This window comes from Eleutherodactylus coqui, chromosome 1 (assembly GCF_035609145.1).
Source record: "Eleutherodactylus coqui strain aEleCoq1 chromosome 1, aEleCoq1.hap1, whole genome shotgun sequence".
Taxonomy (NCBI): Eukaryota; Metazoa; Chordata; class Amphibia; order Anura; family Eleutherodactylidae; genus Eleutherodactylus; species Eleutherodactylus coqui.
The window spans coordinates 455249821-455277320 of NC_089837.1; the positions used below are offsets into that span (position 1 = coordinate 455249821).

The window sequence follows — 27500 nt, forward strand, 5'->3', positions numbered from 1 at the left end:
GCTGCCTAGATTTCTTTAGCTAATTTATTTTGCAGCACATCCAAACACTGTGCCCTTTTAAGGGGCTATCCAAGTTGTAGCATTTCTGTAAAACCATCTCCTCATGCACTAATATAACAAATAAACATACACGCACCTCTGCCTGCTGTTTTTCCGTGGCACTGCTTGGTGCTCTGCTCCAGTGCTTGTTTACAGGCTGCAGTCCCACCTAGTTTAAGGGATGTCACAGGTGCTGCAGCCAATGACAGTACTAAGTGATCGAGTGCTGAGCTCTGTCATTGGCAGCAGCGCTTGTGGCGGCCCATAAACCGGCTGGGGAAGCCTGTAATCAGAGGTAATACCCTTAGCAACACTGCGATATACAGCTGGTAGCAGGGAGAGGGAAGTATATGCCTATTATGTTAGTGCATGGGGAGCAGATTTTACAGAGATGCTACAACTCAGACAACCCCTTTAAATATAATAGTGCTACTCACCTCGCAATGTTTCCGGGCCAGCTTCTGGCCAGGCTTCTGCTGAATGGTGCTGGTGCGCAATGACATAATAGCGCCACTTGCATCACAGAGAAGACATCGAGCGCTGATGCAGAGAGCTGAGCAGGGCTTTGTGCAGCGTCACTGCTATATTCTATTGTATTGGCATCTTAAGGATACAAATATTGATTTCAAGAAAGCAGGACAAGGCTTGTATTCTACCTCTGCCCATTTCTGTGATCAAGCTGTGTTTATGGTATTCAGCTGAACCCCACACCTAGTTTTACATTATTTACTGCAGATCTACATTTGTGGAAAGTTCATATGGCTGTATGGTCTCTGGACTGCAGGTGTTTTCAGCTTTTCTAGCACTTCTAATAAGGCAATCAAGCACTTTAATGACCTTTGTTCTATCAGTTATAAATCTCTTCTTATGCATGTGACGTATTGATCCACTGTCTGTAGAGTGCAACTGATCTTATACCTTCCAACAGTGTTACTCAGCCTGGTTTCAGCCGACTAATTCATTAAAGAGGCTTTCTAATTTAGAAAACCCATTTTTAGCAAAATTAATAAAGGAGTTTTCCAGGCCTATACTAATAGGTCATCCATAGTTTATTGGTAGAGTCTTCTATTCGGGATCCCTATCAATCAGCTGATTGAAATTGTCGTGACGCTTGGGTAGGTGCTATGGCCTCTTCTCAGGCCTGTGATGTTGCATACATCGTATATATGGCCTGAGAGCAGCTCAGTTCTATTCAAGTGAATGGGACCAAGCTGCAATACTAGACAAGGTCGCTATAGCGCTGTGTTTCGTATGGACTAAAATGACAGCGGCGCTCACATTTCAATCAGCTAATTGGCAGGGAGCTCAAGCTTTGGACCCCCCACTGATCAACTATTGATGACCTATCCTGAAGATAGGTCAGCAATGGTGCAGCGCTGGAAAGCTCCTTTAAGGAATTCTGTGTTCATAGAGGGGAGTATATGACCGTCATGTGTTAACCAAGGCAAGCATGGGCTACAAAGAACTCTTGCTCTGCAGAACTCAGCATTTCCATGCATTATACAGTTAGCCCATGAATTTCAATGAGATCTCTGTAATGCTTTTTTCACCTATGGTGGCAATCAAAGGCAAAAATGGGAAGGATCTGAAGGACCAACAGAAGACTAAAATTATGACAACTGCAAAAAATGGTCACATTCAAATCAAAATCGACAATGAGGCCATAGAATGCGTGCGAGACTTCCTCTTTCTTGGCTCAAAAATTGACCAGGCTGGAGAATGTATGCCAGAGATAAAACATAGGTTAGCATTGGGATGAAGCAGAATGCTAAACATGGACAAAATCTGGAAAAGTAAGGATATCGGCATAGCAACTAAATGCAGGACAGTGCAAACCACCGTTTTCCTCAACGCTGTAGTGCTGGTGAAAGCTGCTGCATATGCCACGGACAGCGAGAGTAACAAACAGAGAAGTCCTGAATCCTATAAGACCCGATATATCACTGGAGGGCAAAATGACTGGACTCAGGCTCACGGATTTTGGACATGTAATGCGAGCAGAGTTGCTAGAGAAATCTATAATGCTTGGACAGATCAGTGGCAAAAGAAGACCTGGCCACCAAAGAACACGATGGCTGATACTGGCATGGATATCACACAACCGAAAAAGCAGTGCAAAACCAAACAACATGGAGGGAGCTCGCCTTTAGGGTCACCGAGGGTCGTGAATGACTAAATGTCAAACAACACCACCAACATTGCTAAAGATTATGGCTGAAAGTTGGGAGTCTCAGCTGTTTCTGTGATCAGGTTATAAGGAATTATTTAAATCTAGTGGCCCAAGCACCTAGTTACCCTCTGGGATAAGTTTCTCACAGGTTGAAGATGGTGGCCATGCCTTTGATTTCCTAGACTACCCCAGGGTCCATTAATTTGTCAGAGCCTAAGTCTACCAGAGAAATATTAATGCTCTAGTGGACCATTCCGATCCTGTATACAGAAATGCAATAAACGGTAATGAATTCACAGTCAAATTAGTCACAGATTGATATTATGGGACTTGCTTAGGTTGGAGCTAATACCGTACCTTGGATTGTCTTAAATGGTTCCTACTCGCACCACACAGTGATGTGTGTAGATGGGAATTTAATTTTAGCATCCTGGCCCTCCAGCATTTGATTGCAGATAAAGTACCATCACGCTGCCTATGTGTGCTCATACTGTGCAGCTACAGTGCTCATTATTAGAGATGAGCGAACGCGTTCGTCCGAGCTTGATATTCGTGCGAATATTAGGGTGTTCGGGATGTTCGTTATTCGTGACGAACACCATGCGGTGTTCTGGTTACTTTCACTTCCTTCCCTGAGACGTTAGCGCGCTTTTCTGGCCAATTGAAAGACAGGGAAGGCATTACAACTTCCCCCTGCAACGTTTAAGCCCTATACCACCCCCCTGCTGTGAGTGGCTGGCGAGATCAGGTGTTCGCCTAATATAAAAGTCGGCCCCTCCCGCGGCTCGCCTCAGATGCGGTGTGAGTTAGATGAGGGACAGTGCTGTTTATACCGGAGCTGCTGTAGGGAAAGAATTGGTAGTTAGTGTAGGCTTCAAGACCCCCCAAAGGTCCTTATTAGGGCCACTGATAGCTGTGTGTTGGCTGCTGTTAGCAGTGGGATTTTTTTTTTTTTCTCAAAATCGCCTCTGCAGACCGTTGCACCTGGCATTAGGGACAGAAGTGCTGCATAGGCAGGGAGAGTGTTAGGAGTGAGTGTAGCCTTCAAGAACCTCAACGGTCCTTTCTAGGGCCATATTTATCCGTGTGCAGTACTGTCCAGGCTGCTGTTGGCTGTGCTGCATTTTTTTTGGGCTTCTCAAAATCGCCTCTGCAGAGCATTGCACCCTCCATTGATACTGCAGGGAAAGAATTGTATAGGCAGGGCCACAACACAGTTATTATTCATTGAATATACGCAGTGCTGCCTGTTGGTGGGAAAAAACTGAAAACAAATCTATTTGTCCAGCCTGTGTCCGTCCTTACGCCTGTGTAGACGTGTGAGCTGCGTGAAAAACATTGCTAAATCATACGCAGCCAGCTACGCTTTACTGCTGGGTTCGCCATTTGCTTTCCTTAATTGGGAAAAAAAAAATACCTGCTCTCCAAGAGTTATAATAACTCTGCTACCCTCACGTTCTGTGACACATAAGCAGGGACACAGCGCAGTTATTAAACTTCGCAGGTTCATTGAATATACGCAGTGCTGCCTGTTGGTGGGAAAAAACTGAAAACAAATCTATTTGTCCAGCCTGTGTCCGTCCTTACGCCTGTGTAGACGTGTGAGCTGCGTGAAAAACATTGCTAAATCATACGCACCCAGCTACGCTTTACTGCTGGGTTCGCCATTTGCTTTCCTTAATTGGGAAAAAAAATACCTGCTCTCCAAGAGTTATAATAACTCTGCTACCCTCACGTTCTGTGACACATAAGCAGGGACACAGCGCAGTTATTAAACTTCGCAGGTTCATTGAATATACGCAGTGCTGCCTGTTGGTGGGAAAAAACTGAAAACAAATCTATTTGTCCAGCCTGTGTCCGTCCTTACGCCTGTGTAGACGTGTGAGCTGCGTGAAAAACATTGCTAAATCATACGCACCCAGCTACGCTTTACTGCTGGGTTCGCCATTTGCTTTCCTTAATTGGGAAAAAAAATACCTGCTCTCCAAGAGTTATAATAACTCTGCTACCCTCACGTTCTGTGACACATAAGCAGGGACACAGCGCAGTTATTAAACTTCGCAGGTTCATTGAATATACGCAGTGCTGCCTGTTGGTGGGAAAAAACTGAAAACAAATCTATTTGTCCAGCCTGTGTCCGTCCTTACGCCTGTGTAGACGTGTGAGCTGCGTGAAAAACATTGCTAAATCATACGCAGCCAGCTACGCTTTACTGCTGGGTTCGCCATTTGCTTTCCTTAATTGGGAAAAAAAAATACCTGCTCTCCAAGAGTTATAATAACTCTGCTACCCTCACGTTCTGTGACACATAAGCAGGGACACAGCGCAGTTATTAAACTTCGCAGGTTCATTGAATATACGCAGTGCTGCCTGTTGGTGGGAAAAAACTGAAAACAAATCTATTTGTCCAGCCTGTGTCCGTCCTTACGCCTGTGTAGACGTGTGAGCTGCGTGAAAAACATTGCTAAATCATACGCAGCCAGCTACGCTTTACTGCTGGGTTCGCCATTTGCTTTCCTTAATTGGGAAAAAAAAATACCTGCTCTCCAAGAGTTATAATAACTCTGCTACCCTCACGTTCTGTGACACATAAGCAGGGACACAGCGCAGTTATTAAACTTCGCAGGTTCATTGAATATACGCAGTGCTGCCTGTTGGTGGGAAAAAACTGAAAACAAATCTATTTGTCCAGCCTGTGTCCGTCCTTACGCCTGTGTAGACGTGTGAGCTGCGTGAAAAACATTGCTAAATCATACGCACCCAGCTACGCTTTACTGCTGGGTTCGCCATTTGCTTTCCTTAATTGGGAAAAAAAATACCTGCTCTCCAAGAGTTATAATAACTCTGCTACCCTCACGTTCTGTGACACATAAGCAGGGACACAGCACAGTTATTAAACTTAGATAATTCATTCACTAGAGGCAGTGGGGCCTTTCGTTTTCCAAAAAGGGCAAAAATTATATTTGGCCTGCAGTCTTGCGCCAATTTATTTCCTGCCTGTGAAATCAAATCACTGGTAATACAGCATGCTGAGGGGTAGGGGTAGGCCTAGAGGACGTGGACGCGGCCGAGGACGCGGAGGGCCAAGTCAGGGTGTGGGCACAGGCCAAGCTCCTGATCCAGGTGTGTCGCAGCCGACTGCTGCGCGATTAGGAGAGAGGCACGTTTCTGGCGTCCCCACATTCATCGCCCAATTAATGGGTCCACGCGGGAGACGGTTATTAGAAAATGAGCAGTGTGAGCAGGTCCTGTCCTGGATGGCAGAAAGTGCTTCGAGCAACCTATCGTCTACCCGCAGTTCTGCGCCGTCCACTGCTGCCAATCCGAATCCTCTGTCTGCTGCTCCTCCTTCCTCCCAGCCTCCTCACTCCACTACAATGACACCTGCTCAGGAGCGGGAACACTCCCAGGAACTGTTCTCGGGCCCCTGCTTAGATTGGGCAGCAGCGGTTCCTCTCCCACCAGAGGAGTTTATCGTCACTGATGCCCAACCATTCGAAAGTTCCCGGGGTCCGGGGGAAGAGGCTGGGGACTTCCGCCAACTGTCTCAACAACTTTCTGTGGGTGAGGAGGACGATGACGATCAGACACAGTTGTCTTGCAGTGAGGTAGTAGTAAGGGCAGTAAGTCCCAGGGAGCAGCGCACAGAGGATTCGGAGGAAGAGCAGCAGGACGATGAGGTGACTGACCCCACCTGGTGTGCAACGCTTACTCAGGAGGACAGGTCTTCAGAGGGGGAGTCAAGGGCATCAGCAGGGCAGGTTGCAAGAGGCAGTGCAGTGGCCAGGGGTAGAGGCAGGGCCAGACCGAATAATCCACCAAGTGTTTCCCAAAGCGCCCCCTCGCGCCATGCCACCCTGCGGAGGCCGAGGTGCTCTAAGGTCTGGCAGTTTTTCACAGAGACGCCTGACGACCGACGAACAGTGGTGTGCAACCTTTGTCGCGCAAAGCTCAGCCGGGGAGCCAACACCAACAGCCTCACCACCACCACCATGCGCAGACATATGATGGCCAAGCACCCCGCAAGGTGGGACAAAGGCCGTTCACCGCCTCCGGTTTGCACCCCTGCCTCTCCCCCTGTGCCCCAACCTGCCACTGAGATGCAACCCCCCTCTCAGGACACAGGCACTACCGCCTCATGGCCTGCACCCACACCCTCATCTCCGCTGTCCTCGGCCCCATCCAGCAGTGTAGTTCAGCGCACCGTTCAGCCGTCGCTTGCGCAAGTGTTCGAGCGCAAGCGCAAGTACGCCGCCACGCACCCGCACGCTCAAACGTTAACCGTCCGCATCGCAAAATTCATCAGCCTTGAGATGCTGCCGTATAGGGTTGTGGAAACGGAGTCCTTCAAAAGTATCATGGAGGCGGCGGCCCCGCGCTACTCAGTTCCCAGTCGCCACTACTTTTCCCGATGTGCCGTCCCAGCCCTGCACGACCACGTCTCCCGCAACATTGTGCGCGCCCTCACCAACGCGGTTACTGCCACGGTCCACTTAACTACGGACACGTGGACAAGCACAGGCGGGCAGGGCCACTACATCTCCCTGACGGCACATTGGGTGAATTTAGTGGAGGCTGGGACAGAGTCAGAGCCTGGGACCGCTCACGTCCTACCCACCCCCAGAATTGCGGGCCCCAGCTCGGTGCTGGTATCTGCGGAGGTGTATGCTTCCTCCACTAAAGCACCCTCCTCCTCCTCCTCCTCCTCTGTCTCACAATCAAGATGTGTTAGCAGCAGCATGTCGCCAGCAGTCGGTGTCGCGCGGTGTGGCAGCACAGCGGTGGGCAAGCGTCAGCAGGCCGTGCTGAAACTACTCAGCTTAGGCGATAAGAGGCACACGGCCCACGAACTGCTGCAGGGTCTGACACAGCAGACCGACCGCTGGCTTGCGCCGCTGAGCCTCCAACCGGGCATGGTCGTGTGTGACAACGGCCGTAACCTGGTGGCGGCTCTGCAGCTCGGCAGCCTCACGCACGTGCCATGCCTGGCCCACGTCTTTAATTTGGTGGTTCAGCGGTTTCTGAAAAGCTACCCACGCTTGTCAGACCTGCTCGTAAAGGCGCGCCGGCTCTGCGCACATTTCCGCAAGTCCCACACGGACGCTGCCACCCTGCGCACCCTGCAACATCACTTTAAGCTGCCAGTGCACCGACTGCTGTGCGACGTGCCCACACGGTGGAACTCTACGCTCCACATGTTGGCCAGGCTCTATGAACAGCGTAGAGCTATAGTCGAATACCAACTCCAACATGGGCGGCGCAGTGGGAGTCAGCCTCCTCAATTCCTTTCAGAAGAGTGGGCCTGGTTGGCAGACATCTGCCATGTCCTTGGTAATTTTGAGGAGTCTACCCAGGTGGTGAGCGGCGATGCTACAATCATTAGCGTCACCATTCCTCTGCTATGCATCTTGAGAAATTCCCTGCAAACCATAAAGGCAGCTGCTTTGCGCTCGGAAACGGGGGCGGGGGAAGACAGTATGCCGCTGGATAGTCAGGGCACCCTCCTGTCTATTTCTCAGCGCGTACAGGAGGAGGAGGAGGAGCATGAGGAGGATGAGGAGGAGGGGGAAGAGACAGCTTGGCCCGCTGCTGACGGTACACCGGCTGATTGCCTGTCATCCTTTCAGCGTGTATGGCCTGAGGAGGAGGAGGAGGAGGAGGATCCTGATAGTGATCTTCCTAGTGAAGACAGCCATGTGTTGCGTACAGGTACCCTGGCACACATGGCTGACTTCATGTTAGGATGCCTTTCTCGTGACCCTCGCGTTGCACGCATTCTGGCCACGACGGATTACTGGGTGTACACACTGCTCGATCCACGGTATAAGGAGAACCTGCCCACTCTGATTCCCGAAGAGGAAAGGGGTTCGAGAGTGTTGCTATACCACAGGACCCTTGCGGACAAGCTGATGGTAAAATTCCCAGCCGACAGCGCTAGTGGCAGAAGGCGCAGTACCGAGGGCAAGGTAGCAGGGGATGTGCGTAGATCGAGCAGCATGTACATCCCAGGCAGTGCAACAGTCTTTAAGGGCCTGGCCAGCTTTATGGCTCCCCACCAAGACTGTGTCACCGCTCCCCAGTCACGGCTGAGTCGGCGGGAGCACTGTAAAAGGATGGTGAGGGAGTACGTAGCGGATCGCACGACCATCCTTGGTGACGCCTCTGCCCCCTACAACTACTGGGTGTCGAAGCTGGACACGTGGCCTGAACTAGCCCTGTATGCCCTTGAGGTGCTTGCTTGTCCTGCGGCTAGCGTCTTGTCGGAGAGGGTGTTTAGTGCGGCTGGGGGAATCATCACCGATAAGCGTAGCCGCTTGTCAACCGACAGTGCCGACAGGCTAACACTCATCAAGATGAACAAAGGCTGGATTTCGCCAGACTTCTGTTCTCCACCAGCGGACAGCAGCGATACGTAAGCAATACGTAGGCTGCACCCGCGGATGGAAGCTACGTTCTCTCTCACCATCCAAAACGGGGACATTTGTGCTTCATCAATCTGTGTCTAATATTCCTCCTCCTCCTCCTCCTGCTCCTCCTCCTGAAACCTCACGTAATCACGCTGAACGGGCAATTTTTCTTAGGGCCACAAGGCTCACTCAAATAATTTTTCAGAACAATTTTTATAAGTTTCAATTAGCTTAAAAGCGTTGGAACTTTAACTTGAACCAATTTTTCGTTACACTGGGCTGCCTCCAGGCCTAGTTACCACTTAAGCCACATTAACCAAAGCGATTCACCTGCCATCTTGGTTGGGCATGGCCAATTTTTACTGAGGTACATTAGTACTGTTGGTACACCAATTTTTTGGGGCCCTCACCTACAGTGTAATCGTAGTAATTTCTATGTTCTTCGCCTGCACTCATGGTACAGAAAGGTGTGTGGGGTTGGCCTACAGTTTAGCTACATAAATGTCACTTGTGCCTTGGCTATACTAAGGCTACTGAAATGGAACGAAGACTGCGCTCCCGCTATACTGCTGCTTCAGAATTGTTACTGGGGCCTGTCTTGAGTGCTACTATTGCTTACATGGAACGAAGACTGCGCTCCCGCTATACTGCTGCTTCAGAATTGTTACTGGGGCCTGTCTTGAGTGCTACTATTGCTTACATGGAACGAAGACTGCGCTCCCGCTATACTGCTGCTTCAGAATTGTTACTGGGGCCTGTCTTGAGTGCTACTATTGCTTACATGGAACGAAGACTGCGCTCCCGCTATACTGCTGCTTCAGAATTGTTACTGGGGCCTGTCTTGAGTGCTACTATTGCTTACATGGAACGGACACGTGGAGAGGACACGTAGTGCCTCAAAAACATCCCCCTCCTCCTCCAACAGGGAAAACATTGTTGGCAAATGCCTTTGCATTGGTTCGTCTGGCGGCAGTCCAAGAATTTCACCTTTACCGACACTACAAGAGAGCCCCCCCACCATCCCCCCGCCACGGCCCACTTAATCCTGGCCACATTCCGAAAACCAACAAAATACAACCGTGGTACTAGGTCCGCAGTCACCACCACATTACCACCAACGCGGTTACTGTTAAGGTGCATATAACCACGGACACGTGGAGAGGACACGTAGTGCCTCAAAAACATCCCCCTCCTCCTCCAACAGGGAAAACATTGTTGGCAAATGCCTTTGCATTGGTTCGTCTGGCGGCAGTCCAAGAATTTCACCTTTACCGACACTACAAGAGAGCCCCCCCACCATCCCCCCGCCACGGCCCACTTAATCCTGGCCACATTCCGAAAACCAACAAAATACAACCGTGGTACTAGGTCCGCAGTCACCACCACATTACCACCAACGCGGTTACTGTTAAGGTGCATATAACCAGTCTGACTGGGGCATGCAGACACCTTGACAGAATGAATAGTGTGTGGCACATAGGTTCCCCATTGCTATGCCCACGTGTGCAGCTCCTGATGGCGGTGGCACAGGATTGTATTTCTCATTGCTTCTGTACAGCATTGTGGGCTATCGCCCCGCCCCTATTAAAGAGGGTCGCTACCTAGCCGTGCCAACCCTGTGCAGTGTGTGCCTGCGGTCCCTCGTCGTGGCAGACGCACTTCTAAATAGACATGAGGGTGGTGTGGCATGAGGGCAGCTGAAGGCTGCGCAGGGACAGTTTGGTGTGCGCTGTGGGGGGGAGGGGGTGCGGTTGGGCAGCATGTAACTCAGGAGAAGTGGCAGTGGAGTGTCATGCAGGCAGTGATTGTGCTTTGTTGGAGGTAGTGTGGTGCTTAGCAAAGGTATGCCATGCTAATGAGCGCTTTTCAGAAGTAAAAGTTGTTGGGAGGGGGGGGGGCCCACTCTTGCCGCTATTGTGGCTTAATAGTGGGACCTGTGAACTTAGGATGCAGCCCAACATGTAGCCCCTCGCCTGCCCTATCCGTCACTGTGTCATTCCCATCACTTTCCTGAATTGCCCAGATTTTCACACATGAAAACCTTAGCGAGCATCGGCGAAATACAAAAATGTTCTGGTCGCCCATTGACTTCAATGGGGTTCGTTGTTCGAAACGAACCCTCGAGCATCACGGGAAGTTCGTTACGAATAACGAACACCCGAACATTTTGGTGTTCGCTCATCTCTACTCATTATGCTTCATACTTTAGTCTCTTTTCTATAATCTATGGGGTTCCCTGGTGTTCTTCAGAAGCCTTATTGAATTATTTTGCCAAGTCAGCTGAAGAGTGCTTTTCTCCATCTTTTTAGAGACAAGTACTTTTTCATGGCTCCCCAGAGTCCAAATTCTCCAACTTTATAACAGAACTTGTTAGTAAATAACATATTACTGGAAAACAGTTGTGATCCTCTTCTTCCGACAAATCAAGTAGTGCACATAAAAATCCCATCGCCTGAGTCTTCTCTGCTTATTTGTATACCAGCGATGGACTTACTTGTTCCATTAATGAGTACTGTGAGGTGGAAGAGATGATTAATTTACCATTAGCTTGGTATTTGGAAACATACCATCGGGGTATATGTATCAAAACTATTTCCCTGCTTACCACTTCTCCAATTTGATGATACTTCTCCAAGCATTCATTAATCAACCTCTTATGCACACATACATCAGTTATTGATTTAAGGATTTCAACCAAGGGGACATAGTCCACATTCAATGTGGTGTGAACATCCCAGGCCAGCCGTTAGCTCCCGTTGTTTGACAGCTGATTAACATGAGCTTTCTGTATCTTATTAATTACACAGGGCATAGTATTCAGATACTACCCTACCAAATTAAGGTTGAGCTACGGAATGATGGATTTAGTGCCATGCATTTATAAATGAAGCAATCTGTTGTCTGGATAAGTAAACCCGTGTTGTAAGGGAAATCCAGTCATTTTTTTGTCTTTCCAAACGTTACTTATATTAAATCCAGGTATCAAACTGGTTGACATATGTATAACTTTACAACAAATTGCATTTGAACATGTTGTGAAAAGAGTTGTCCAAAAGCAGTGATACTTTTGGCCTTACTTACTGGTAGGTATTGCAACTCAACTCCATTCACTTTGAATTGAATTAAGATGCATTGCAATACTATGCACAGCCCATAGAGAAAAGTGGCACTCTTTCTGGAAATAGGATAGCCTTTATAAGCCAAGAGTACAAACCCTGTTTATATCTCCGGGAAACCCCTCTATGAATCAGATGGGAGAAATACTCTATAAGGGCAGATCCTCTTCTGGGGAACGTTGAGCCGTCCTTGTATTATAATAATGGCCATTCATCTGAATGGCTGTCTTGTAGTACCAAATTTTCCCTGCAGCTGGGATTGACCACAGTAATATGTTGCCATAGAGATGTACTATAGAAGATGCACCAAAATTGTAGTGCGAGCCAAAATTTGGTGCAGTTGAGCGAAGCGTGTTAGCAGGACACTGATTGATGGGTTGATGGTGCAATATAAAAAAGACAGCATTTGTTGTTGGAGAGTTGGAAACTGCTGGCTGTTCTGCCTGCAGGCAAGAGAGAAAGAGCAGGATTGCAATAGCTGCGAGAGTGGGAAGATCGACTGCCGCTGGCAAAAAGAAGGTGAGAGGGCAGTAACATTCCCGACCCTGGATAAAACTGAAGGATTGCTTAGGTCGGTAAAAGCTGTAACTCTCGCTCACTAAATCATATGTGAGGCCGGCCTCAGCAAACTTTAGGTGTGCACACCGTTAGGGATAAGTATCAAAGTCAGCAGGCGTGATGCAGGAACACCATTTGCATTAGATTATTTTAACCCCTTAAGGACATGGCCTATTTTGGGCTTAAGGATGCAACGATTTGTGGCGGATTTTCATCTCCATTTTTTAAAAGCCATAACTTTTTTATTTTTCTATCGACACAGCCGTATAAGGGCTTGTTTTTTTTTTGCATGGTGAACTGTAGTTTTTATTGGTGCCATTTTTGGGTGCATAAAACTACATTGTAAATCTTTTATTATTTTTTTTATGATAGCAGGAAGAGAAAATGCATCAATTCTGCCATAGATTTTTTTTACAGTGTTAATCATGCAGCATAAATGACACAACACTTTTCTTTTGCGGGTCGGTACGATTACAACGATACAAGAATTTGTATATTTTTTTTAGGTTTTTCCAGTTTTCTGCAATATAAACCATTTATTATTATTTTCTAAATCGCTGCATCCAAAGTGCAGGCTTATTTTTTGCGAGATGAGCTGTAGTTTTTATTGGTACCATTTCAGGGTACATAAGGCATTTCTGATCACTTTTGGGGCTTATTCAGACAGGCGTATATCGGCCAGGTTTTCACGCCTGGCTGATATACGCTGTCCCTCTCTGCAAGGAGAGGAGGCAGGCTTGGCCGGGAGCTGTTGCACTGAGCTTCCGCCCCCTCTCCGCCCTTCGTCACTGCTTGCAATGGAAGGGCGGGACGGAGACGTAGCTAAGTCCCACTCGTCCCGCCACCTCTAACTGTAAACAGTGGTGAGGGGCAGAGAGGGGACGGGAGCTCAGTGCACTAGCTCCTGGCCAGGCCGCCTCCTCCCCATGCAAAGAGGGACAGCGTATATGGGCCGGGCGTGAAAACCTGCCTGATATACGCCTGTCTGAATAAGCCCTTATAGCGTTTTTTGGGGAGGCAAAGTAACATACATAGTAACATAGTATGTAAGGCTGAATGAAGACAATGTCCATCTAGTCCAGCCTGTCTATCCTCCTGTGTTGATCCAGAGAAAGGCAAAAAACCCCAAGAGCAGAAGCCAATTAGCCCTTTTGGGAAAAAAATTCCTTCCCGACTTCCTAATGGCAATCAGACTGTTCCCTGGATCAACCCCTAATAGTTCTTACCTGCCTGTATACCCGGATTGACAATTAACATAAGACTTGTATCCTATAATGTTCTTCTTCTCCAGAAAGACATCAAGTCCCCTTTTAAACTCCTCTATGGATTTTGCCATCACCACTTCCTCAGGCAGAGAGTTCCACAGTGAAAATAATAAGAAATTTGCAGCAGTTTTTTAGGTTTTTTGTTTACGCTTTTTGCCATGTTCAATTTATTGTATGCGTCATTACTGATACAACTATACCAAATATGTGGGATTTTAATAAAAAAAAAATGTATGCTAATATGGGAAAGCACATTTTTTTCCCTTTTTTTTAAATTTTTTACATCTTTCTTGTACAATAGCAGCTTTGATCGCTATGATAAAGCATTACAGGACTCCCGCAATGCCTTATCACTTGTATTAGCAATCATAGGCACTGGCAATGCAGGATGTCTGTATCTGGTGTCCTGTTGCCACGGCAACTAGTCAAGCCCTCCGCGATTACATTGCGACAGCCCAATTACGTCACAGAGGGAGTGTGCTCCCTCTGTGAACATTTTATATGGTGCGATCTACATAGATCGCGGCAGGGAAGGGGTTAATAGCGGGGGTCACTGCCCTGATGCACCCCCTCTGTTGCAGGGGGAGGCCCACTATCAGTGACAGCCGGCTCCCACTTCCAGATAGCACGGGTTCTCATGATCTTGCGCTATCCACAGGGCGTAACTATACGCCCTGTTGTGTTAAGTACCAGGGTACCAGGATGTACAGTTACGCCATGTGGCAGGAAGGGGTTAAAGGTTGAAACCTTCAACAATGAAGGTCTACTGGAGTATCTAGTGAGATACACCAAGAACTGGATGACCCCTTCAAGTGGAATCCAGTGAAAAGCAAGCAACCTTTTAGGCCAAGTTCACATCTGGGCTGGATCTCCATTCAGATCCGACAAAAAAATAGCGTTGCATGCAGTGCTTTCTCTGCCAGGAAAATGCTGGGCAGCTGAACGGAAACTAAACAGACCCCATTTTAGCCATAAGATGGACCTATTCGGCCAGGGGATTCCCCTTTTCTATTCCCCGAACAGAGCAGGAAAATGGAACCCACGCGGCAGATGTGAAAGCAGCCTTATATGAAAAAATTAATTGCCAGTGAAGTGGGTTATTGAACTATGGTATAGCAGGTCCATTGGCGCTCATTTAAAACATTTATATGTTAAAATTATTATTTATTTTCCATAAAAATCATCGTTTGTACACTCATTTGTTCACTCTTCCCCTTCCATTCCATTCCATTACTTTTGACAGCGCATTCCCTGCTTACATGAGGGGATGTGCTGCTGACAATGAATAGTTTTTATGCTCACATAAAAGGAAGATGTTACAAATATCAAACAAGCTTTTTATCTTTTCTCATTAAATCGCTGGGCATGTTTACATGGGGCAGTGATCGGGAACGAACGTTTATACGAATGATCATTCAGGTAATTATCGCCCTGTGTTAAAGGCCCTTAAGTTTTGCCCATATGTCCTATAAACTGCCAGCTAGTTAGTGGCTTCCCAGATGTATACTTGTACACTAGGCCAGCATTTGAAGACTACTGTAACAAAGTGAAATGAAAGAAAGAAAGAGAGAGAGAGAGAAAAGAAAGAGAGAGAGAGAAAAGAAAGAAAGAGAGAGAGGAAAAAAGAAAGAGAAAAAAAGAAAGAACGAAAGAAAGAGAAAGATTCGGGGACCGGCGTGGGTGACAGGTGAGTCACAGGTGAGTTGCGACGGGGAGTGGGGGGGAGAGAGGGAGAGAGAGATCTCCCCTCCGTTCCTGCCCGCTCTCCCCCGCCGCTCCTCACCCCCCGCCGGCCCCGAATCTTTAGAGACGAGCGGGGAGATACTCGGCTAAGGCACTACTCGCTCGAGTAATGTGCCTTAGCCAGTATACTCACTCATCTCTAATCACAATCTACCAAAATGATAGATGTGGAAATGGTTATTTTCTCTATGTTTTAATTGTGGCATTTTAAGGGGTTGTCTAGTTTAGAAAGCTTAAATACTAATTCCTTTTTGTGGAAATTTAAGTTAACAGAAGGACCTGAATTTTCACCTATTAAATCAGTACGCAAATAGGGGATGGAAACGTGCTTCCACAACACCACCAATTGGAAGGTGACTTCCCTATAAGTAAATATTTGACCTTTCTACGGGCCTTGCAACGTGACTTTGGATGTAAGCCAAACCAAAGTTTTCTCCACTTATAGGAAAGTAATCTTTCAATTGGTGGCGCTGCACAGGCACTTTGACATCCCCTATTTACATACTTTTCCCCAGGAAGAATTTATTTTCTGAGTACCCACAACCTGGATATTCAAAGTTCCTGCAGGAGAATTATCAATTAGAATTGTGAGATAAACCTTCTAACTACATTAGGATTGATCATCTCTGAAAAAAGTCTGATAAAAAGCCCTAATAAATTAAAGAATTACATTTGATTGGATCTTAGTTATGCCCAACTTGTGGAGCATAGTAGGAATCTATGTAGACCTTACACATCCCATGTGCAGCCCCCTGGGGGAAACGAATTAATACAGTATGGTGCAGCTGCCTTCCCCAGGATATTGGTTGGCCATAAGAGCTCTTGTATACGAATGCTCTACCCAGTCATAAAGAACAGAAGAGCTACTCTGTTATGGAGACACTCTAGTAATTTTGGTGTGTGTATGTTTAGGTTAATGTGTGTTGTTTGGGGCTTTTTATCTGCCGGCAGTCTGCATTCCCTCAATATGCATTTTGCCAAAAGCAAGATATAGATCAAAAATTCACCGTCGTGTTAGCCAGAAAAATCTATGATGTTAAAGGCTCTTTAATAAAAAAGACAAAAGTATTAAAGAGGTGATGCTTTTACTGACTAACCAGACAAATTATATAAGTAAGCTTTTGTGGCTACTAGGCCTCTTCATCAGGCTGGTGCAGCAACATATGTCATAAGAAATATATACACGTAACAGAGTAGAGACATAGGGGCTTATTTACAAATACTCATTTACTAATACTGTCTTAATGTTTTCAAAGGTTTGCAGTCTTAAAATATGTCATCTTACATAGTAGCACTGCTAAATGGTAAATCTGTCAGCTTTTTAAGACCATTAAGTAAAAGCTTAGACCACTTATTAGTTGACTTAGTTTATGTAAAAAAAATGGTGCCAAAAATTTGTAGCAATTTGACCCAATTTTTGGCATCATTTAGGCCATGCTCCTTTTTCAGACAAGTCAGAAAAACTTTGTAATAGTGCCCAAGAACACAGGGTACATGTGTCGAAAAGCACATAAGACAGTTTTCTTGTATATAGTAAATAAGCCATGTTATGTGTGAATGTATATATATATATATATATATATATATATATATATATATATACATATACATATACATACACATACACCCAATTATTTCAAATATATGTTTGAGTGGGCATCAAGCCGTGTTCGACCCCGCCCCAGTTTTTGGCTCCTCCTCGCTGTGACGTGCCTGTTTTGGCCCCTCCCCGCCGTGACACAGCGGGCATCATTGGCAAATTTTTTGTCTGGCAGGCAAGGGAGAGAGAGAGAGAGAGAGAGAGAGAGAGAGAGAGAGACAGAGACGAACCAAGAAAAAAAAAAAGAAAAGCTCGGTACCCGGCGGCCCACATACAAAAATGCTCGAGTCTCCCATTGTAGCCAATGGGGTTCGTTACTCGAGTAGAGCTCTCGAATTTTACGAAAAGCTCGACTCCAATAACGTGGACCTGAGCATTTGGGTGCTTGCTCACCTCTACTGTAATACTTTCGCCTTTTTCATACAAGAGTATTTATCATCATAGCCAATAACAAGCAGATATCTTGGAAGATCAGTTTTAGAATTATTTGCCTTTGTCATGTGTTTGTACTGTATATTTACACCTTGACCCTGTCCTATGGCTCATTGTTGGCTGCATTTCAGGCCCCCAATACGTAAGGTTGCCCACCACTGTTGTATTCCTCCATTCAGATTATCATTGACACATCCATTATTGACTAAATATTGTCAAGTTCCATACATAAAACTATCCATCTTCCTCTCTCATGCCAAAATTTTATCTATTCTTTTTATATATTTTTTTTTACTATTTTGAACTCTGTTGCATACTTCACCGATTTAGGAAAATGTAATATAATAAAGTTGTGATCTAGATGAAGGCCTTTTGGAAGGATATCTAGATTTGTGCATCTTCCAATACATTCTGCTTGTTACGTTCAGTCTGCTGCGAATTGTGAATTCCAAGCACCGTGCCCGCAGAGCAGTAAACATGACCTATTGCTTATATTTACTTTGTGATTGCTCATTATATTAGACTGGATCAGAGTGTAAAAGCTTGTAGGCATAAAATAAATTATGAAAAACTTGTTCAAATTCACGAGACTTATTCTACTTGATCCAATTTTCTACTTGGTATTACATTGTTTGAGCAAGATGACATTCATGGACTGGAATTGCAAAATGATTTCCTTTTGATGACATGGATGGTTTATTCCGACAAAATATTGTATGATTTATTGCTTTTAACAAAAATTATTATGCCTGTGGCCAATAGAACTGCCAATTAAACTCATTTCAAGGCACACACCCCAGTTTCTTCCCCTCAGAAACACTGTAATGAGATAACAATACGTCTAGATTTACTGGTGTACAAAATGGTATGAATTCTACTCCAAAATCCCTGTAGGCCCACATGAGAGTAACAAGCATTGGACTGATTATTATATATCCGATTACCGCAGTTAATATATGACCTAGAGTGTTCAGATGTGTCTCTTTATGTTCTTGCATGGAATATAAATGAAGATCATCATAAGCTAATTTACTGTATACATGTTGGTAGACCAATGGTGGTCAAGCTAAAATACTATGACTTCATAGATGTGGACCTTGACTTATCCAATTGCCACTCATTACACTTAATGTCCTGTGTTCCATTTACAACAGGGTGGTATTTACATGTATAAACACTCTTAGGCTGAATTCATGTGGCCAGTGGCGTACAAAAAATTGATGGGCCCTCCATTACAGTGTTTAGTATTGCCTCTCATTACAGAAGGACCTATTGTTTGTTTTCCATTTCATGCCTTTTAAAATGACCATTGGGACAATTTTCTACCCCATTGTTTGCTAGTAATGAAAATTCCTCTTACATTACTAGCAAAGAATGGTCTTGCATGTTCTCGAATACCCAGGAACAAAAGGGATGGTGCAATCTGAGAGGCGGGCCCCCTCTCTCCATGGGTCTAATAGCAGTTGTATGGTCTGCCTCTATGGTATGTACAACCTTACCATAGTGCAAGTTGTGCCTGTGATACATGGGCTCAACTCACAATGGACTGCCCATGGTCCCTCATCTATGTGCTGTCCGATTTGCATGGACACTGCATATTGTATGTCCTGTTCTCATCCTTGACAATGGATGAGAAAATAACATGCAGTGATTTCTTTTTTTACACAGATGATTGGTCCATGTGAAGAATCGCACATGTATATCCACCTATTATGACTAGACTATTATGGAGCAGTGTACTGTCTGTGGAATACACAAATAGCACCAGAACCACAGGCATGTGAATTGGCCATTAGTCTATGTTAGATAAGAGAAAATGACATGATCATGATAAGGTGGTTCCATACTTTCTTTTCAGTATCATGGAGGTTGACCATGAATGTGGGGCCACCTCTCTGCTGCACATAGGGGATGCCATAGTTGTGTTCTTGATATCAGATAGGGTCCCAGCCAAAGACATGACTAGGTTTTCCTTCATCTGGAACAACTTTTTTTGCTGCTCTAGCCCTGAATCCAAATACCCTGCCCAAAACAGATTGTCTTTTAACGCTTCCCCATGAACACATCCAGAACACATTTCCCATCAGCCTTCCCATCAGCTCTCTCATCAGTAAAACATTTATGGCAAATCTTACTCATGTTCCATAAATGTTGTAGTAGGAAAACCAATTTTATAGTGCTGATAATGCCCCTTGTTGAAAATTTTACATTCTGTAGTTTCTGAAAATTATATATTTTACTACATAGATATCTAGAAGCCAATGCTTAAGGTAACCACCACAAGGCCACATACGACTCCCCTACCAAGAATTAGAGTACAATACAGAGTAGAGTACATGATATATTGCTCAAGCTTTTCTAAAACTTGGCTGGAGCCTCCTCCAAGTACTTCTGTGGACATATGGATGATTCCAAGGGGGGCTTTCCTGTTGAGTAACACAGACCTATTGTTGTTGAACAAGTAACTTATTTTCCCATCACTTTTTAACTCGGAGTTTACGGTTGTACATCCCACATTGACCTAGCAATGCTTCCCAAACTGGAGCAGCCTTGCTCTCTCATCACTCACTGGTTTCTCTTCCCAGTGACAACACTTTGGCCTAATTGTGCAGCATCCCTCATGGACTCTGGAAACTCTCTCTCTCCCTCTGACCCGCTAAAAGTCTCACAGAAGTTCCACTAGACAACACTGCCTAATTTAACTCATCTATCTGTCTCTCTACAGATCTTTGGTGCACTCCATTCTGGGTGTACTCCGGCCTGCTGCACTCACACCCTCCGAGCAGCCTCCTTAGGCATCTCACATGGTCTGGTTGGACTCACTGTACTCTGTGTATTAATCACTTCGCCTGGCCCCTCATAGCTAGCATTTTGTTGCAAAGCTCAATGTCACAATGCTCACTACCACATCAGCACCAACACATAGAAACATAGAAAATTGACGATAGGAAAAGACCACATGGTCAATCTAGTCTGCCCTTATAATATTTCTCTTAGAATATATCTATATTTATCCTAGGCATGCTTGAATTCATTTTATTGTGATTTTCCAATGACGTCTGCGGGAAGTTTGCTCCAATCATCTACTACTCTTTCAGTAAAAAATATTTCCTGACGTTGCTTCAGATTTTTCCCCAACAGCTCATTCTGCAACACCAGCAGGATCTGCCCTTTACAACAAAAATTGCCGACAAATATCGAGCATACATAACATAAGAAGACAACATGATTTAACGCAATATGAATACAATTTACATAAGGGTGGAAATACCTCTTTTACACACTTATCCACCAATATTTGAACTTTTACTTTAAATTAAAGTGTATTCCGATCTCTGCTTTTAATGGCCGAAGGGGGAAAACATGGCCCTCTGTTTCCACCACCTGTTGGAAACAGCCAAGTGATTCAGCCTAGCATTGTTTTTCGTAGCTGTCATTAAAGTAAATGAACGCTATGAAAATTCAAGATGGGAATACCCCTTTAAAGAGTTTATCATGGGCCATTAGGCATACCCTCTACACGTATTCAGACTGCAGATGGGAAGGACTTTGTTATTGGTAATTTCGGTACCTGCTTCACATACTGCTCTTAGGATGACCATACATACAATGATAAACCTTGAAGGTCTGACACAGCGTGATGACCATTTGCTATAATACTTGCATTGAGGGCTCTTTCCAACGAGCGTATATCAGCTGTTTGTTTTCACGGCTGGCCAATGTACGCTGTGGTCTGATGCATTGGATTCCAACGCATCAGATCACATGGCCGTATTCCTGAGACGTAAAAGCACCTGGCCAGGCCAATATAGCACCGGGCGTTTTTACGTTGGGCCCAAAAGATAGTCCTGGAACTATCTTTTGGGTCGGAATACATCGGCCACTGCATGGGCTCCTATGGGAGTCAATGACAGTGGCCGGAGGTGGGAGGGAGTTTAGCAGTGTGGCTGCTAAACTCCCTCCTTCTGCTCTCCTTCCACCGTGCAGGCTCACCTCCACTCTCCTCCCCACTCGTTCTTTGCAATGGGAGAGTGCGGGGATGTGGGTGAAGCTCAGCATCGGACCGCCCCGTCTCCCCCCATTGCTGGCTGCAGACAAGGGACAGGGCAGGTGTGGAGCTAAGCTCCCGCCCTCTCCCCCCCTCTTGTCTGTAGCCATCAATGGGGGGAGGTGACACAGGACGGCGCTTAGCTCCGACCCCACTCTGCCCCCTCCCATTGCAAAGAACAAGCGGGGGGAGAGCGAAGGTGAACCTGTGATGGGGAGGGAGGTGAAAGGGGCGAAGGCATGGTGACCTTGGCGCATATGCGCCGGAGCACATGCTGTGTGAACGGGTGCACAAACGTTAGATTTGTGCGCCTGTTCACGAGCTTCTATGGCCCAAATGATAGCATATATCGTCCGGCCGTTAAAACAGCGGCCGATATACACTCGTGGGAAAGAGCCCTTATGTTGGAACTCTGTTTTATTGGATGTACAATATTAGACTTGCTTTAAGATTTTCTTGGATAGTCTTGATCAAAACTCTAATTGTACTGGACGATCGGGGAAAATATATGCAGGAAATATGCAAAAACAGCCTGCTTTGCTTCATGTGCATATGTCCTACTTTCCTGGTGATCAACCCAAAAGTCAAAAATATTTAAGCACTTATCAAACTGGAGAAAAACATTTGTAATCCACTATCTATGAACAACTTAAGATTTAATTAACTGATAAGTGGATAAAAAAGATGAGAAAAATCAAAATATTTGAAAAAAATTATAGATTTTAGGAATTAGTGACCCTTTATACATGGCATCACTATTATCATGGTATAGTACAGACATAAGGGGAGATTTATAAATCATATACAGTTCAGTCTACCTGTTACTGCTAATTTCAGGCAATGGGCAGGTATGCAGGGCAGCCCCAGATTCATAGAAAATGCGGCACTCTGCTTATATTACAAAATCTTCAAACTTTATTATTTGTACCTTTTAAAAATCATCATGAACACAAAACGCACGGCTTATGTGTTTCAGACCTTTGTAGGTCCTCAGGCAACTCTTTTTTTCATATTTTTTATTGCTTCTTATCACACAATTATTTATTTCGCAGGAGGTTTTAACTCTTCTATTACTGATCTAAATCTTTACAATGACTGGCCCTCCAGCTGCTAAGCTGTCTCAGGATCCAAGATCTTTCATACTTGATGTCAATTTGACTTGTCATTAATTTAAACAATAAACCAAACCTTGAACTTTTTGTAGATATTAAATGTTGAATGAAGGTAATTTTTATGTTGACTGAAGTGAATCACACCCTCCATGTGCACCCCGCCTTGATGAGCTTATGTTGTGCCGAGTAGAGATGAGCGAACGTGCTCGTTTACAGCAATTACTCGAACAAGCATCGCTTTTTTCGAGTAACTGCTTACTCGAGCGAAAAGATTCGGGGGGCACCGGGGTGGTTCGGGGAGTAGCATGGGGGAACGGGGGGAGCTCTCTCTCTCTCCCACCCGCTCCACCCTGCAACCCCCTGCTCACCCCTGGCGCCCCCCAAATCTTTTTGCCTGATTAGGCAGTTACTTGAAAAAAACGAGTTGCTCTAAATGAGCACGTTCGCTCATCTCTAGTGCCGAGCATCTTTTATTTCAAAATGTGGTTTTCCAGAACTTTACTGACCATCAGGAATAGTTCTAAGAAATCTCATAAACGAGAAGAAAACCGGGGCAGCTGCATTTACTGAAACATCGTGACCTCTTCATTGCAGTATCTTGCACAATGAAGGACATGCACCAGTGGCTGTGTCTGGTACTGCAGTTCAGTGCTTTCAAGTGAGCAGGGCTTAGCTGCAGTATCGTGCACAACAACAATGATGTGTGGTGCTCTATTGGAACTATAATAAAGGGGCTCTGGTTCTCCAACAAATACTGATACCCCCTTCATTCGTCTTGCCTGTTGGGGTTTTTTGGCTGGGATCCCAAATGATCCCAAATCCTATGAATAGACCATCAATATAGAATTCCGGAAGGCCCTTTTAACAAGGAAAAAAGTTCACAGTGTCAGCTTAATGAAATAAATTTTGATTATTTTTAGAGATGAGCGAGCATGATTGGATACAGCAGTTACTCGAGCGAGCATTGCCCTTCTCGAGCAACTGCTTACTGGTCCGAGTGTGCTCGGGGGGGGGGGGGGGGCGGCTGGGGTGAGCAGCGGGTGGCGGGAGTAGTGGGGGGGGGGAGAGAGAGAGAGACCTTATTCTTTCTCAAACCCTTCAAACCTCTGAGACAAACACAATGATCCTCTGCGATAATAGAACTATTGTTGAAAAGTAACACATTCAAAATACAAACACAAAATACACATTCATCCATAAAATATATTGTAGAAATGGAAACTCCCAGTGGTGAAGGTAGCACATTAAGTTAATTATTTCATAGCTTGATTTTTTATCTTCCTTAGGATAAAGCCCCTCTTAGTAGCTTCCAATTAGCTGCAATAGGAGTCTATTCATTAATGGTTGCATGATTTTGCGGGCTAAATAGTTTTACCAGCAAACCGAGTGGCCAATAACAGTCAGTTTGCAAACAATCAGCAAATTGATTTTGCTGTTCGTGTCTATTGATGGGGCCTTATCTGTAAGGGAGTTGTCTAAGATATCGGGACAGTCCCTTCCCCAGACAGTAAAATAACAATTAGTAATATACTCACCTCTCTCTACTCCCACTGTGTCCTCCGCCGATGCTTGGTTCTCTGTTCCGGTCTGCTTTTACAGTTGCAGTCCTGATTGATCACTGAGCTCTGTTATTGGCTGCAGCCCCTGTGACATCCCATAAATCAGGTGGGACTACCGCTGTAAACACAGCCCAAAGCGGGGGACCTAGCACCAGCGCGGGACACAGCGGGAGTGGGGAGAGGTGAGTATATCACCATTTCTTATGTTACTGCATGGAGAAGGGGTTGTCCCAAGATGTTACAACCCTTTTAAGACCAGAAAAATTGTCAAATCAGTAATATTTCTATGTGAAAATAATTATTTTATATGCTCCTACAAATGAAGTTGCAAACAGATTTTTTCTCTGTACTTCTACTGTGACAGTTACATTGTATCACTTTCCAATATACTTTGTGTATTAAGTTCTCACTATCTCTACTTGCTGGATATATTGTTTATTTATAGGGTTAAAACCCCATCCACCCGACACTGGTCCATGATCCAATACAAGAGAGATCCAATACAATCAATACTATATGCAGTATGTTTAGGTAGAGGCGCAACATTAATACTGGGCAAAGCTGAGAAGGTGCCAGGGTCTTACTGGCTTGCGAGCATCAAAGTTTATCCGGACAAACATTTTCTATACTTGTCAAGCTAAAGTTGCAAGATAGGGGGCACACTGTGATGTTCATGCCCTAAATCCAACTTTTACTGCGAGTTTATCCAGGTCAGTTGGACATGATCAAAACAGGATTTCAGTGTCTAATTGTAAGCAGTGATGTTTCTATTCACAGATAAAAAGCAGAGATTATTTAATTAAAAAATAAAGACTCTTTAGCCAGCCTGAACATTCCCTTTAGTGTGACCATACTTCAGTATAATTAAAAATGTCAACAGGTATCAAACAACGCAGAAGTCAACTCGCTAAAACTATTAAAGGGGTTGTCTGCTCTCTACTGCACTTTACAGTTTTTAGTTACAGAATAAAAAATCATACAATTTTCTAATATACATGTATCAGAGGCGTAACTAGGAGCCCCGATGCAAAATGTATAACAGGGCTCTCTATCTACCATGTGCCATTTATAATACTGGTGTCTTGGTATGTAACAGGGGGGCCTTTGGGCCCCCTAAGGCTCCTGGGCCTGGTAGTGACTGCTACCTCCGCACCCCATATAGTTACACCCCTGCCATGTATTTAAAACTCTGCTCACATCCCTTTCTCATACCAGTGCAGTGGCCCCTATCTGCACAGTAGAGTGGTATAGCCCATGGACAAGTCTGTCCCCGGGGTCCAACTCACACTGATCGGGTTTCTAATAGGTGAATAGTAAATTACAGAGGAACAGAACTGCAGAACTCACACAATATCACTGCAGAGTCATCATGTCTGTGGAGAAGCAGCTCTTATATTTTCCACCATCTTCTCTGTGTGTTGGTTTTCTCTTTCAGTTGACCCTATTTACAACAACATGATAAGACCACCCAGAGACAGTTGTGTTTGTTCTTTTTTTTTTTACAAGCAGTTAACTTTTAAGGGCTGTTAAAGAATATACAGACACAACTGTTTCCCGTTGGTATTGTCATGCTGTTGCTAATAAAGTCAACTGAAAAAGCTTTAGTCCTCCTGAACATTCCCTTTAGTGTGACAATTAAAATATCAACAGGTATCAAACAACGCAGAAATCAACTTCCGAAATCTATTAAATGGTAGTCCACAAAATTATCCAAACCAAGCACAACACAACTAAAACAATCATTAACTAAACAATAAGCAAAGTACAACTCAGTAAATAATCTCACCATTAACAATGTTACACCCAAGGAGGTCATGAACGAATAGCAAGACAAACACAAAGAACTTGGCCAAAGAAACAAATACCCAGGATTTAAGGGTATTATTTTTTGCATAGAAGTGAAATAAAGATCATCTTACTGGAATGAAATCGTCCGGTCCACACTCCTCCCCTCGGAACTTGCAGCCGAGCAGCATCTCCCGGATGTCATGTCCACTGCGGTCATAGAATTCTTTCATATTAAATGGCTTGGGCTTGAAGTTACGGAAGTTGGCTTTATCTTGAAGGACTTCCATGACTTTTTCATCAGCAAGGTGAGAATCTGGAAGCTCATAACTGGAAGAAATGTGACAGAGAGAAGTATAATAAATGTTGGTTCTGTTAAGTGGAGTTACCTGAAGTCATGTAAACATGGAACATCTGGCCTTATAACATGAAAAGTTAGATGTTATCTTTTGTCTTCATTGGGAAGGCCAGTGTAATTCGACTCTATGTCAAGCATTGTATAAAAATTATTGAAACTGTCCCTTGCTAATCATGGAGTTGAGGTAATTGCCATAGGGTTCTTCTTACATAACTGCAAGTGTTGAATACCTTTCTAGGTCCTTAAGAAACTACTGGCACTAGTATACTATGCCACTTTTTGGTAGCTTTCAGTTCTCCACTACTATAATATTAATAAGATATAAAGATATAATGTTCCCTAAAGTACACATCAATTTGGTCTTCATACCCTTTGAGCTTCGTCACTGTGTTTAGAAGGGATCCAGGTTGTATTTTCCTACTAAATCAAGGTGGTCAACCCACTCTAGCAACAGGTTGAGGAAGGTGCAATAATGCTGGTTTTCTGAGTACTTCCAAAGGATGAAACATGAGCTGAATTAAAATTGTACCAGAATTGCAAGTTATCCCCTATCCACACGATAGGGGATAACTTGCTGATCAGTAGGGACTCGCTGTTGAGACCACCACCGATCTTGAGAACGGGAGTCTAGTGTCCCCCTCTGCCTGTCACTGTGGGGTGACTTCTCCTCCCTGCAGTAATGTTGGAATTAGTTTTAAGCAATAATTGAAATAATCGGATGAGAGTAATCAATCAAGTTTTAAAATACAGTTGTAAATTGGGACTGCCAATTATGACTTCCATTAAAATCAAAAGGAATAAAATCAGGATTTCTAATTTGGCTTCCTTGAACATCGGTGGGGGTGGAGGAGGCCCAGTGGTTAGCACTGCTGCCTTGCAGTGGTAGGGTCCGGGATCAAATCCCTGTCAAGGTAGGATTGAAACCAAGAGCTCTTGTATAAACACTTTAATATATACTCATAAAACATTGAACATTTTCTACTGCAGCTAACTGATGGACAATTAAGGCCCAAACAGATTTTTGACAGGGGGCATACAGTAAATGCCCCAAATTCACATACACCTTTGCTACTTTTGCCAGCTTTTTGCTCGAAAAGGCATTATTTTCACTGTAAAACTGTGCATAAAATTAAAAACTTTTTCCAATTCTGCCCCAATGTCTCTCTGCGGTACGTTTTCTTAATTACAGTTATTAAATTAACATAGAGTATGCAGTACCATTAAAGAGGCACTCTGGTGATTTTAAAAAAATTCATTCAATATGTAGCTTTTCACCCAGTATATATAAGTGGGTTAGTCTTTGTGTTT

General features: G+C 44.8%; 1 protein-coding gene across 1 annotated transcript in view; it reads right to left on the reverse strand.

Annotated features, from left to right (window-relative positions):
• The window catches only part of ASIC1 (acid sensing ion channel subunit 1), a 256600-nt gene that overhangs the window by 170825 nt on the left and 58275 nt on the right, over window positions 1-27500 (reverse strand). The window contains exon 3 of the mRNA XM_066593699.1: window positions 25969-26164. Coding sequence (XP_066449796.1) covers window positions 25969-26164 — 196 coding nt within the window. The remainder of the gene's footprint in view (window positions 1-25968; window positions 26165-27500) is intronic.